Source organism: Branchiostoma floridae, chromosome 7, assembly GCF_000003815.2.
Source record: "Branchiostoma floridae strain S238N-H82 chromosome 7, Bfl_VNyyK, whole genome shotgun sequence".
In the NCBI taxonomy this organism is placed as follows: domain Eukaryota; kingdom Metazoa; phylum Chordata; class Leptocardii; order Amphioxiformes; family Branchiostomatidae; genus Branchiostoma; species Branchiostoma floridae.
This window is the reverse complement of record NC_049985.1, coordinates 25,418,372-25,431,982: the sequence shown is the minus strand read 5'-3', so window position 1 is coordinate 25,431,982 and position 13,611 is coordinate 25,418,372. Positions and strand designations below refer to the sequence as shown.

The 13,611-nt window shown below is 42.7% G+C and overlaps 1 protein-coding gene across 1 annotated transcript in view; it reads left to right on the top strand.

The window, feature by feature from the left end:
* The window catches only part of LOC118418866 (THO complex subunit 2-like), a 38,418-nt gene that overhangs the window by 8,740 nt on the left and 16,067 nt on the right, over nt 1–13,611 (top strand). The window contains exons 8-21 of the mRNA XM_035824962.1: nt 224–384; nt 1,123–1,218; nt 1,725–1,871; nt 2,444–2,613; nt 3,141–3,336; nt 4,462–4,625; nt 5,419–5,605; nt 6,375–6,646; nt 7,983–8,100; nt 9,164–9,343; nt 10,116–10,280; nt 10,940–11,094; nt 12,345–12,471; nt 13,451–13,592. Of these exons, the coding sequence (XP_035680855.1) occupies nt 224–384; nt 1,123–1,218; nt 1,725–1,871; nt 2,444–2,613; nt 3,141–3,336; nt 4,462–4,625; nt 5,419–5,605; nt 6,375–6,646; nt 7,983–8,100; nt 9,164–9,343; nt 10,116–10,280; nt 10,940–11,094; nt 12,345–12,471; nt 13,451–13,592 (2,280 nt within the window). The remainder of the gene's footprint in view (nt 1–223; nt 385–1,122; nt 1,219–1,724; nt 1,872–2,443; nt 2,614–3,140; nt 3,337–4,461; nt 4,626–5,418; nt 5,606–6,374; nt 6,647–7,982; nt 8,101–9,163; nt 9,344–10,115; nt 10,281–10,939; nt 11,095–12,344; nt 12,472–13,450; nt 13,593–13,611) is intronic.

Sequence of the window (13,611 nt, the reverse complement as noted above, 5' to 3'; positions counted from 1 at the left end):
CCCAAAGTATGACATTGCCGTAACTTTTGGCCATGTATGTTGGCCATAATTTTGCAGTGAAATGGGAAATGAGGTTTTCACTGTGTTTAAAGTTCACGGTTGAAACAATTCTGTAGTCCTGTAATATTCCTCATAGAATGGGCGTTGGGAAAACCATAGAAATAAACTATCCCAGACGTTCCAAAATTTACAGTTTGTTGTTTTTGTCTTCCGTCTTTGCTAGGCTGCTTCAACCTTGACCCTAACCGTGTCCTTGACATCATCCTGGAAGCGTTTGAGTGCCGTCCCCACCTGCACGACTTCTACATCTCCCTCCTCAAGTCCTACATGACGGAGGCCTCCACACTGTGCCATGTGCTGGGCTTCAAGTTCCAGTTCTACCAGGTAAACGCTGGTATTAAAAGATACATTTCTTAAATAGAAAGGCAACATTTTGGCAAAAATGCAGAATGTTTTCCCTGTAGCCTTTTGTCAATCTACTCAAAAACAATACTATACAATACACTATAGGAAAAATAAAGTGTCCAAGTAAAATACAGGTTTTGCTATCATGATTTGCTGTACAGCTAATGTGCTGAGGTCAGCTTTGATTGGTTTACTGCAGTTCTAAGCTCTGATTGGTTCACGGCAGTTCTAAACTCTGATTGTTCACTGCAGTTCTAAATGCTGATTGGTTCACAGCAGTTCTAAGCTCTGTTTGGTTCACTGCAGTTCTAAGCTCTGATTGGTTCACAGCAGTTCTAAGCTCTGTTTGGTTCACTGCAGTTCTAAGCTCTGATTGGTTCACTGCAGCTCTAAGCTCTGATTGGCTCACAGCAGTTCTAAGCTCTGTTTGGTTCACTGCAGTTCTAAGCTCTGATTGGCTAACTGCAGTTCTAAGCTCTGATTGGTTCCCGACAGAAGAAGAAGAAAGAAGAAAACACCAGCAAAACAATATGTTTTCCCTATCGAGGAAAACATTGTCATTGAATGGCCAAAATTGTCATTCAGAGCTTACAGACTCCTTGGCAGATCAATTCTCCTGCTATGTGACATTGGCTAAGGATGACATCCTGTTGATGTGAGTTGATTTATGAAAAATGTTCACTCTTCATGAGCTATTTTCTCTCTTTTCTCCCCCAGGATGAAACTGGAGAGAAGACACCTTCCTCACTGTACAAGGTGGCAGCACTCCTCCTGCAGTACCAGCTGGTGGAGTTAGAGGCGCTCTACGCACATGTAAGTGCTACTTTTACTGACTCATTCATTCCGAGGCTACTTCAAGACTTTATTCCACAGCCTTAACAAAGCAGAATGAGAAAAAAAAAACAGCTTGAGATTGATCAGTCTGTAGTGCTGCACGGCCTATTTGCCAGTGAAGTTTGTGCAATTATCCGGATGGTGCAATAATGCGAAGCTATCTAGCTGGACCGCACCGATTTAGGATTTTGGGATTCCGTGCAGTTAACAGAAGTGTGCGTTAATCAGTTGTGCCATTAACTGGCTTCTACTGTACTGTAAATGCAGAAACTTTCGCGGTGGTTTAATGTTCGCGGTGGCCGCTTCACCACAAACTTAAATTAGTTAAAACCACGGCGAACATTTTTCCATGGCAGTAAGAGACTAGAGTGCATGGTGCTACTGCGAACTTAAAACCACTGCGAGAAGTCCTTTTTTCCGCCACTGCAAAATTAAATCCCCGTGAAGTTAAATGCATTTACAGTAAATGCTCTTGTGTGTTGCAGTTGCTCCCCTCAGACAATGACATCAATGAGAGACACAAGCGTGAGGGTCTGGAGGCGCGGCAGCAGGCCAGGAAGATGTCCATGGTCATCCTGTCAGACAAGAAAGATGAGGAGAAGGAAGAGGACAAGGACAGCAAGAATGACCAGGTAAGGAGAAGTGGTCACAGTTGGTGTTGGTGTCATGCCTGTCCATTCTCTGATATCGTCCTCCCATCTTTTCCGTGGCTTTCATCTCTTTCTTCTTCACTATACAGTTCCTTGCATGATAGTTTTGGCTACATGCCCGTACCACTTTGGCTTTCTATTTTTTACTGTGGTTAGGACGTCTTCGTGCAGACCAATGTTTTGCATGACTCTATTCAGTACTTCAGCATTTGAGACGCTGTCTCTGTATGTTATCCCTAGAATCTTCCGAAAGCATTTCATCTCCTTGGTTTGCATTCTATTCTCCAGTTTTCCCCAGTTTTTGTGTTATTACTTCCGTGTAAATGGAGGTCTCGTTTTCAATGTGTCTGTATGTCTGTTTGTCTCCATATTTCAACACACTATATATGTATGCGCATAACCCCACTGTGTAGTAGGAAGTGAAGGCCAAAAGGTCAGAGTGACAAGAGTTGATTTATCAACCTTGGCTCAGACAGCTGACAGACATTCCAGGTCATTGGGTCAATAGAAGAGGCTACTAATTTACAGGGAGGACTTGTTTTTGTTTACTTCAGGGAGATAACCAGAAGTTTGGCCTGTGTGAGGCACTACTGAGGATAGGTGACTGGTCCCACGCCCAGCGGATCATGGACAGACTGCCCCACCATGTGGCTGTAGAACAACGCTCCATTGCTGCTGCCCTCTGTGCCTTGATCCACTCCACCATTGAGCCACTGTACAGAAGGTATCGTCTATCTTTTGACTTGAGCAAGGCCTCATTACTGAGAAACTCCTGCCTTACCTATGTGAAAAATAAAGGTATTGTAGCCAGTGTTTATTTGTGTTGGTGTTCATCGACAGTTATGTGAATATTGCAGACTGGCAATATGATAAGTGGTATTGGTGTAATAGGATACTTGGAGAATTGAAAGTATGGTTTGCCTCGCTTATTTTAATTTGTGCTAAATGTTGTAGTTTAAGGGGAAAGGATGTTTTTAAAGAATTTTGTAGTACAGTTGTAAAACAATTGAAATGCATGTTTCAAGTGTTGTAATTTTGCAGGGGGAGGTCATTTCGAAAAAAAATGCAAACATTTCAAGATTTACAGTTCTGAACGATTTGAATTTAAAAAGACTCAAAATACTTGGATTGGTTGGAATCTCCTGCAAACTTTTAATTCAGAAGTCAATTCTGTAGATATGAATAACTGTCATTGCAGAAACATGGAAAATAGCTGTTATTTGAGTCTGTGTCTTTTTGTTTTGTTTCCAGGGTTGGCGTGCCCAAAGGTGCTAAGGGTCGCCCCATCCCCAGACTGGACAATGACCAGGCCCCCCCACAGGTGCACCAGTACTCGGACCTGCCGCAGCAGGTGTTCATCATGCTGCAGCACCTGGGGCCACACCTGGCCTGCGACACCGTCCTCATGGCCAAGGTCATCAGGATCGGCAAGGCCTTCATGAAGGAAGTGGGTGTTTTCAGCTCACTTTTACATGACTTTTTGTTACATTCTTACATTCTGTACGTTCATCTACCTCTATTATACATCTTCAATGGCTACATGGTACTATGAATCTTAGAACCAACACAGATGGAATTTTGACATTTTTTAATATTGAAATTCAATCTGTGTTGGTTGTAAGATACATAAATGTACTGTAGATGCAGAAATGTTTACGGTTTTCTTTACGAGATTTTGTTCTATTCTCTCCCCGCCTCTCTCCCCGCCTACCCCCTTGTCTAGGCTCTTTCACCATCTAAATTTGTGTGTATTATACATTGTACAGTATCATGATGTGTTGGAGGCATGAATTCTAACAAAGCAGAAATTGAACACAGACCAGATATTTAAACATTCAACTCATATTTACTAAGAAGTCCTACGAATATGGTCAGATCAGTGGTAAATAATTTTGCCAGCACTGCCAAAATCGACTGTTCTATCTGTCTGTAGCACCCTTTCCCAGTTGCTAGTTGGTAGTTTCTGACTGGCTGTCCTTGTAAGTGCCAGGGTTTCCAGTACAATCACTATTCAGGATGTCACTATAGTGCTATAACGAAACTGAGTGCTTGCAAATGGATTTAAAGTTACTGTATCCAGGGCTCCAAATACTGGGTGCATGTGCACCCAGGTGCACCCAAAATCGGAGCTGTGCACCCAATTATTTTCTGTGGGTGCACTATTTTCTTAGGTTTATGTATGTAAAGATATCAAAGTATACTAGTATACATCATAGTCTTGACATCTAAGTATTGGAAAGATAACAAAAATGTCTGTCATGGTACTTGTTTAAGAATTTGATAGCTTGTAACTAAGTTTTGCTATTAGGTTATTACTTAGATTTAAGTGGTGCACCCTAACATGTTTCTTCCCCTTCCACAGTGGAGTGAGAACCCAGGTAAGAAGCAGGAGCTGTCTGCAGTGTTCTAACATGTTTCCTCCCCCTCCACAGTGGAGGGAGAACCCAAGTAAGAAGCAGGAGCTGTCTGCAGTGTTCTAACATGTTTCCTCCCCCTCCACAGTGGAGTGAGAACCCAGGTAAGAAGCAGGAGCTGTCTGCAGTGTTCTAACATGTTTCCTCCCCCTCCACAGTGGAGTGAGAACCCAGGTAAGAAGCAGGAGCTGTCTGCAGTGTTCTACGGCCTGCTGACAGCCACAGACGAGGTACTGCTGCCCACCATGTCCATGTTAGACGCCAACTGCTGCATGTCCGAGGAGCTCTGGAGCCTCATCAAAACATTCCCCTACGAGTACAGGTCAGTGGTGCATGGGGGGAAAGTTGTATTTCCATTTCGTATGAATGTTTGTATCTGTAATAGTGCCCAATGTTGTACCCTAGGTACTCAACACCTATTTCCTTACTCGAGTCTGGCAAAAATGAGTACCTAGTTTTGGTTAGGGATGTCATTTAGTGGCATGCATAGTTCAGTGGTTAGTGTTTGTCTTCTCTGTCAGGAACAGTGGAAGACTAGCTCTTCAGTGAGCTGAACTGTTTGGAGATCACGTTCCCTTTTCTCTCAGATGGCCCGTAAAGCCAGAGGTCCCATATTTGTGGAGAGCCACTCCTTGAGCACATTTGAGAATCAACCACACTAATTTTAGACAAGAGTAGGGGTCCTTCCTGTTGTAAGTGGATCAAACCTTACAGTCTGGTTTTACACAGCTTGTCCTTACTGTACAAAACTCACACCAGTTTGACCAGTTATGTTCGGGCCTACTAGGGATATGAAACTCAATGAGCCTAACTACCTTGCTACTCGTATTTGCAGATACCGTATGTATGGGCAGTGGAAGAGCCAAATCAAATGAGGAAAGGGGTAAAAAGTGCCTTTCCCAATTAGGGTACAATATAGGGAGCTGCTGGGATTTGAACCCAGAACCGTTAGATTCAACAACTCTTGCCACTGTCGTTTACAGATACCGTATATATGGCCAGGGGAAGAACCAAATCAAATGAGTAGAAAGTGCCTTTCCGAAGGGAAAAATCTGCTGGGATTCAAACCCAGAACCTTCAGATACCAAGTTAACTCTTGCCACCTCTCTTCCCAGATACCGTATGTATGGCCAGTGGAAGAACCAGGCCTATGCCCTGCACACCCAGCTCATCAGGATCAAGGCCCAGACCATGGACAAGACCAAACACATCATGAAACGTCTGACCAAAGAGAACATCAAACCCATGGGCAGGCTCATCGGCAAGCTCAGCCACGCTAACCCTGGGGTGCTGTTTGAAATTGTAAGTTTTGGTCAGGATTCTTTTTTTTTCTGGTTAGTAGTTCTTATGGTTCACAGGTATTGTATGTCTATGTCTACAAGGGTAGGATGTCCCTGTGGCTCAACTGTAAATAGCGTTAAATTTTGCTGTGTTTTGAGTTTCCAGTCTGGACAATTTTGTAGTACAGTCAGATAATACGTTGGGAGAAGTCATTCTGGATCGGAGTTGAAGTGTAACTCCTAACACAAAAAAATTGGACTTGCCCAAATTTTCAACTAACTCCAGTCTTTGTCAAGGAATAAGGGATCCAGTGCTTCTGTGATGTCACGTTATAATATGAAGATAGAATAGGTGACTCTGTGAGCAGTGGATCATTTGTTACAGAACTCTATGTTACAGAATGCACAACATTAGGGCACATTTGCTGTGGCGTAATTTTGCTATGGAGAGGTTACGACGAAAACAGCAAAAAATAAAGTGGTACTTGAACAATAAATCTGCTGCAAACGTTTCAAGATGTACAGTTAGTTTCTCAGTACAGCAACAATGTCCTTTCCCAGGACATATCAGTTTTCTTTTACACAAATTGTTTTTCTCACCTGCTGACGTTTCCATGTCTGTCAGACATCTTCTTTAGAGCTTCAAACTGGAGTTCTGTTTCTCTATATTTAGCCGAATCGGATGTAGGTGGTGCTTTTGTCAGCAGGTGAGAAAAACTGGTTGTAAAACATAACTCCTATGATCTACCAACCTGATGAAATTATTTTCGAATGTCCCTTCCCATTGATAGATCCTGTCCCAGATCCAACGTTACGAGAACCTGATCAACCCTGTGGTGGACTCCCTGAAGTACCTCACCACCCTGTCGTACGACGTGCTGGCGTACTGCATCATCGAGGCGCTGGCCAATCCGGAGAAAGAGCGGATGAAGCACGACGACACCACCATCTCCATGTGGCTGCAGAGCCTGGCCAGTTTCTGTGGCGCCATCTTCAGGAAGTACCCCATCGAGCTGACCGGCTTGCTGCAATATGTCGCCAACCAACTCAAGGCTGGCAAAAGGTCAGTTTATACTTGGCTTTCCATTTTAGAGCTGTTTTGTTATGTTTTTACATGTCAAAGTCAGTCCCTCTCTATTTATCAAAGCACTTTTTACTTACTGGTAGTAACTGCTTGTATCCATGCAGGGCTCTAGCCAGCACGAAATTTTTTTCCGTCAGCCAATTCCCATTGTCGCGAAAACACAATTCCAGGAGTTAGAGAGACTGAACTGAGACCTTGAAAAATGGGTTTTAATGAGATTATCATATGCGAAAGGGCACCGACACACTTGTCAAAAATCGTAACAATAGCAAAACAAACAATGTGTGGCTTTTACGGCCGTGGACGGCATCCCCAAGCCGCCTGTAGCTTCCACCAAGGAGCTTTAACCAGATTTTTGTCCGTCAAGGTTGACGGATTGGTTTTAAAATTTTTCCGTCACACGCAACAAATTTCCGTCAATTGACGGAAAAACGGACGCTGGCTAGAGCCCTGTATCCATGTCAGGACACGAAATTCTTTTTTAGACATAGCTGCACCTGACCTAAAAAGTTATATAGGTGCACAGAAAAAATGTTGGGTGCACAATACAAGATAAAGATTTTTTTTAAAGTAAACTGTCAGCAAGCTGCTGTGACAGTTTCTTCAGAGCTTGAATCTGAATTCTACAGGTGCCTTCAAAGTTTTGAACGAGCAATACAACAAAGGTTGTAATATTTTTTCTAAAATCTAAATATTTTGTAAAGTGTATGCTGTATACATCAGTGTACTGTACAATAGTACTTCAATCTATGTTTTTTGTGTAAGCCTGCATAAATATCTGGGTGCACCCACTAGGGCTGGGTACCGGTACAGAAAATTCAGGTCCAGGTCCGGTTCAGGTCCAAAGGATCAGGTCCAGGTCCGGACCTGAACCTGGACCTGATGCAGTATGACTCATACCAATGGTCCATTTCACTACAAAGAGATCTATTTGGTGGAGTATTAGGCTTACACTGGCGTTTTAAAATCCTTCAACGCTTACTGCACCTGTACGATTGGCTGTAAAACGTGGTAGAAATTACTATAAACTCTATTCTACTTCACTCTTGTTATCTTCTTCCACCTGCAAGCGCCAAAACGTGTGAATGCCTGATACAATAATCCGTTAATTTTCTAATCGGTCCAACATCCGGTCCACCTAATTTATTCAGGTCCGGTTTTTCTGGACCGGTCCAATAAGAAAAACCGGTTTTGTACCGGTACGCTGTACCGATACCCAGCCCTAGCACCCACTGTAAAAACGTTGGAGCACAGCATTCTGAGCCCAGTATATGCTATAACAGTTACTGAATTTGAAACCTTATTTTGTTTGTAGCTATGATCTGCTGATCCTGAAGGAGGTGGTACAGAAGATGTCAGGGATTGAGATCACAGATGAGATCACCAGTGATCAACTGGAGGCCCTGTCTGGAGGAGAGCTCCTTAGAGCAGAGGTAAGACTTAGCCTAAACATTAAGACATTGTTATTATCTGTGCTTAAGTTATGTTTTCAGTGCTTAGTAGGTAGTTTCGTAGTTTTGGTCTACGGTAGTTTTGGTCTACGTTTGTTTTCAGGCAGCGTAACTTGAAAAGCTGTGGATGGATTCTTTTGATATTTGGTAGGTGGTTAGGGGGCCGGGAAACAAAGGTCTGGTTTTATAATGGACCTTCTAGCGACTGTATACAGTACTGCAGTAGAACTTTGCTTTTGATCTCTTGTGTTTTAGACAACATACAATGACTGTGATTTTTTTGTAAATGTTTAGAATGCAGAGTAAAGGTTTGCTGTTGTATTCTATTTATGCCTTACCTACGCGAAAAAAACTTGACACATTTCAATGCAAAATAGAGAAGATTTTTTGCCCTCAAAATTTATCAACATCAATTCCAGTATTGGAATCTTTGTCAGTGGCTCACCCAGCACATGTGAATCACATTTGAATTATTTAGTTAAAGCCCATGCAATACAACTTGGAACCCTATGCAATGGCATAAAATGTGGACCTGTCTGGAACACAGTATGGAATGTTATCCCAAACCAAGTGCTACATTAGGCGACACCAATTTAATTTGTTGCTTCTCGGATTTCCCAATCCATGTTTTTTCGATTTGGAAAAAACAAATTAGTCCCAACAAAATGATATAGGTTTTGCTATTGCAGACCTGTAAAAAAAAAACATTCCAGGGGCACATACTGCTGATAAACCAATCAGAGAGCTTCTTTGTAGTCACATGATCAGAACAGTGGTATCAAATCAAAGGAAGAGATTCATTGGATAAATCATGCCATAAAAAGCTGCAAACTTGACTACTTACCTTGTTTTTTTTGTCTTGTATAAGCCTTATATGTTCACCCCCGACTTTTTGCAAATTTATTTTTGACCGACCGCCGCAATATTTTTCTAAAAATATTCCGAGAAGCAACAAATTAAATTGGTGTGGCCTAAAATTAGAGTATGAAGGCAATGTGTGTAATTTTTTCAACGACCTATTCACCAATGATACTGTACCTTGCAGGGTGCGTACTTCGGTCAGATCAGGAACACTAAGAAGTCGTCCCAGCGGCTGAAGGATGCCCTGTTGGAGAGTGAGCTGGCCCTCCCCCTCAGTATGCTGATGGCCCAGCAGAGGAACCATGTGGTGTTTAAGGAGGGGGCTGAGATGCACCTCAAACTGGTGGGGAACCTGTACGACCAGGTATTGCACTGTTATTCCTTTTACGCCTAAAATCAATCGGAACGATTTTGGAAACGATCAGATGTTTCAGACAACCATCCGGTGTCATTCGTCAGTGACACTGGAGAGATCTTGTTGGAAAGAGTTTTCATATCCTAGCTATGGATTGATATAATTGATTTGCCACAGAGATTTAGTTGAAGAACAGATTTATCCTAACTATGAAACATGTTCCTGCCATGAAAGAGTGAGATGAAACATCTGACTGTTTCCAAAATCACATCCAGTTGCTTGAGTAACTGCTGAAGGTTGCCAACCTCGGGACTACAGCCGGACTTCCCGTTTTAGTATCTTTGGCTTTGTTGAGATTTACCACATCTGTGAAAGGATTGACTGAACAGGTAACTATCACCTTTGAAGACATCGACCCAGTTCTAGACTGAAAGGTTTGATCCACTCATTTTTGGATAGCCACCAACTCTTTTAGATAAGTGTGATGGGTACTTTAACATCCTTATAAGGTCCTTCTGTTAGCTGGTGTGTTACCTGGAAGGGCGGTTATACCGGCTATATAAACACAGATACAGATCTTTCCTGAAACATGAGTCCTTCAGCTTTTTGTCCCATCCTAGAGGACACCCCTAACTGAGGACTGAGCTGAGGAATGGAATATACTTTCTATGGAACAGTTAACTGAAAAAGATATTTCTATCTGTAACATCTAATGAAGTGCACTTCACCTGTATTTGGGGTACGCGATTGACAAATAATAACACAATCTTCTCACCCCCAGTGTCAGGACACGCTGGTCCAGTTTGGAGGTTTCCTGGCCACCCAGCTGAGTACAGAAGACTACACCAAGAGTCTACCCCCCCTGGACGTCATGGTCACCACCTACCACACACCACCTGATGCTGCTTTCTTCCTCTCCAGGCCCATGTACGCTTACTCCATCAATGTGAGTCAGCAGTTCTTTTTAAAGTTTTTTTTATTTATAAAGGAGTTTGCTCATAGTGTAAGGCTACAAGAAACCACTTCTGTGCACTGAAGCTCTCTAATGCCCAGGTCACTTTTCCACTAACAAGGGCCCAGCCGGGCAGCTTTTGGGAACGAAAAATATGATGTAAAAGACACCAAAACACATATAATGCAAAAAGGATAATTTTACAAGTGGGCATAATTTGTGTAGGGGTTAGGGAATGTCTCAGAGTAGCCTTCGTAACCTCTAATTCTCCTGTTGGGTTAAATAGGCAAGGCTTGGTAAATCTTGATGTTTCTGACTTGCGCTAGGGTCACATTTCCAAACCAGGGCCCAGCCGGGCTGTTTCAGGAAAAGAAAATTTTAGGGAGAGACCCCCTGCTCTTCATCTGAAGTTCACATTTTACAATCTTGTCTTGAAGTGACTGAATGACTTGTAGTATCCTTTTGTTCTCTGATACTTCCTTGTGCAAATACATGTACATGATCCTTGGATTGAGTGCTACCATCTCAGAGAGTTTTGGGTTAGAGAGAGTGAGTGTGTGTGTTGAGAAAAAGAAGAAAAAAGTCAGAGAAAGAGACCAATTTTTCTAATCACTCACTCACTCTAGAAGTCTAATGTCTTTTTCTAACCATAGACAAGATATGATGAGCTAAAGAAGGCTGACAAGGGCAGTAAGACGTCCAGCTCGCAGAAGACACAGCGCTACATACAGGCAGTGACGGAGGTGACGTCACCCGTCATTGAGTCAGCACGAGCCATCCACCCGCCCAAGGTGTGGGACGACATCAGGTGAGGAGTGTACCATCTTTGCATTCCCTTGTTTAGTGTGGGTAGTCCAGTGGTTAGTGATCATGCTTCTGGGTCTTAAAGGGGCATTCCACTCCACACGGGAGTGTTATTTTCCGATAGATATTAATCTTAGGAAGTAATAACTGCATACTACTTCACATTATACGATTAAGTACCCAGTTGCTCCACGTGCCTCAAAAACATTCAGTCTTCTACTTAACTCCCCAAGTACCCTCTAATTGAATTAATCCTATGGCTGAATACAATGCAAAGCTTTTAGGTAAGGTTACAAAACTAATTTCAGGTTCGCTAAGGAATATCGTCTTGTTCCTGTACTTTTTGCTATCTTATGAGCAATTTGCCTTCTCGGTTTGCTTAGCGTACCTCATTTATTCCGAAAATATGTACTATAAACAAAGTGTCTATGCATAGAGGGAATGCATGGGAAGGATCTGCATGGGTTTAGTGAGTGTCATTATTGTTTTGCAAAACACACATCGCGTAATTCATCCCAAGATGAATTCCACAAAATTCGGCTGATTATGTATTCATGGACACATTATCTATTGGAAAACAAGACTCCCTTCTGGAGTGGAATGCCCCTTTAAGGTCTGGTGTTCGATTCCCAGCTTTTGTTGACATGCATGCTACTGGAAAGGGCGGCAGTTCTTAGTATGTTGTACGTTGGATGGGACATTAAGTCATGGTCCACTGTTCATTGTATTTGTAAAAAAAGTTCAAGGAATATCCATGGTGTAATGAAAAACCTGTAAATGCTAAGCATAGCATTTGTCTTCTCTGTCATGACCAGTGGAAAATAGCTCTTCAGTGAGCTGAACTGGATCAAAATTTCTTTAAAATGTCATTTTTTTCCTGTACTTGCAGTGATCTGTTGACATCTCAATGTATTGAGTTGTTGAGTGATTTTGATCTGTCATCATACCTACAGTAACTAGTGTACCATCTTTTCATTAACCTGTGTTTGCAGAGTTTTAAATTGATGCTGCATTTCTTGTAAAATTTACTGAAAAACTTTCTACCTACATGTACATGTATGTATATCACTACTGTAAAACCTATACCAGCGGTCACCTTTAGACTACATTGCTGTCGTGACCACTCTTTCATGGCATCAAGAATCCTGTCTGTAATGACCATCTGTCTACAGAGACCAGATTTTATTGGGCAGTTTTGACTCAAAGATACATTAGCCTATTTGATTTATGTCCTTTTGTTGGTTCTTCCCTCAGCCCGCAGTTTTATGTCACCTTCTGGTCCCTGAACATGTATGACCTGAGTGTGCCCAGTGGAGCCTATGAGAAGGAAACACAGAAGCTGAAGGCTCAACTGTCTGCCATAGAAGACAACAGGGAACTGGTGAGTACTTCACAAGGATTTGGTCTGATGGATTTTCGTGCATTGGTACAGAATGAGCTCCCATCCTTCCATCCTTCAATTTGAAAAGGGGGATTTTGTTCTAGATCTAAAGCCTGGGTCACACATTCAGGACGTTCGCACATCAATATCGTCCCTCGGATAGGACGTTAAATGGAGGTCCCGTGTCTGGGGAGAGTCATACCCCGGGCACGTTAAAGAACCCGCCACATGTGCGATGGTGAGGTGTGAGCGGTTCAAAACCTACAGTACCTTGGCCGCACCTTGGGGCAATTACTGTGGTATTGAGGTCACCTGAGTGGCGCCGAATGGCAGCTCGCTCCAGACACTTGCGACAGTCGTATTGAGGTCACCTGAGTGGCGCCAAATGGCAGCTCGCTCCAGACCCTTGCGATTTAGCCCCGCCTATTGTAAGCTCCTCGCAATTCAGCCCCTGGCTGCAAAGAGTGAGTAGTCGGCCCACCCAATAACAATAACAAATAACACACCACTTTGCTCCCAACTACTCCCCAACCAAATTCGATGCTGAATTGGGAGTAGCCTAGAATCCATCTTTTTCTAGACCCAGTTCTTTTCTTATCAGGGCTCGAAATACTTTTTTTCTGCATTCCTGCACTGGTGCAGGTAACATTGAAAATTACCTGCACCAGACAAATTTTACCTGCAACTACTCTGAATCTAGAAAGTATGGATCATAATAATTTGTTCAGGAACCATTGCTATTTTTTCTTTTCTACTTTCTAGGTGGTAACATTCAATGCAGCTTATAACAATCCAAGTACACCTACATCATATGACATTTATGTACATGAACCAGTGCTGGTTTGGTGCGGATAGACACCAGAAATACCTGCACAGGTCTAATTTTACCTGCACAAACCTGCATATACAGGTGGTATACAGAGCCCTGATCCCACTAGCAAAAATGTTAAATCTGACCATCCCTTCCTGTGTTCTCCAGGCCCAGAGTAAGAAGAAGAAAGAGAAGGAGCGTTGTGTGGCACTGATGGAGAAGTTACGAGAAGAGGAGAAGAAACAACAGGACCACTGCAGCAGGGTGCTCTCCAGGCTCAAACACGAGAAGGACTCATGGTTCATGTCTAGTACGTTTCTTTTATTAAA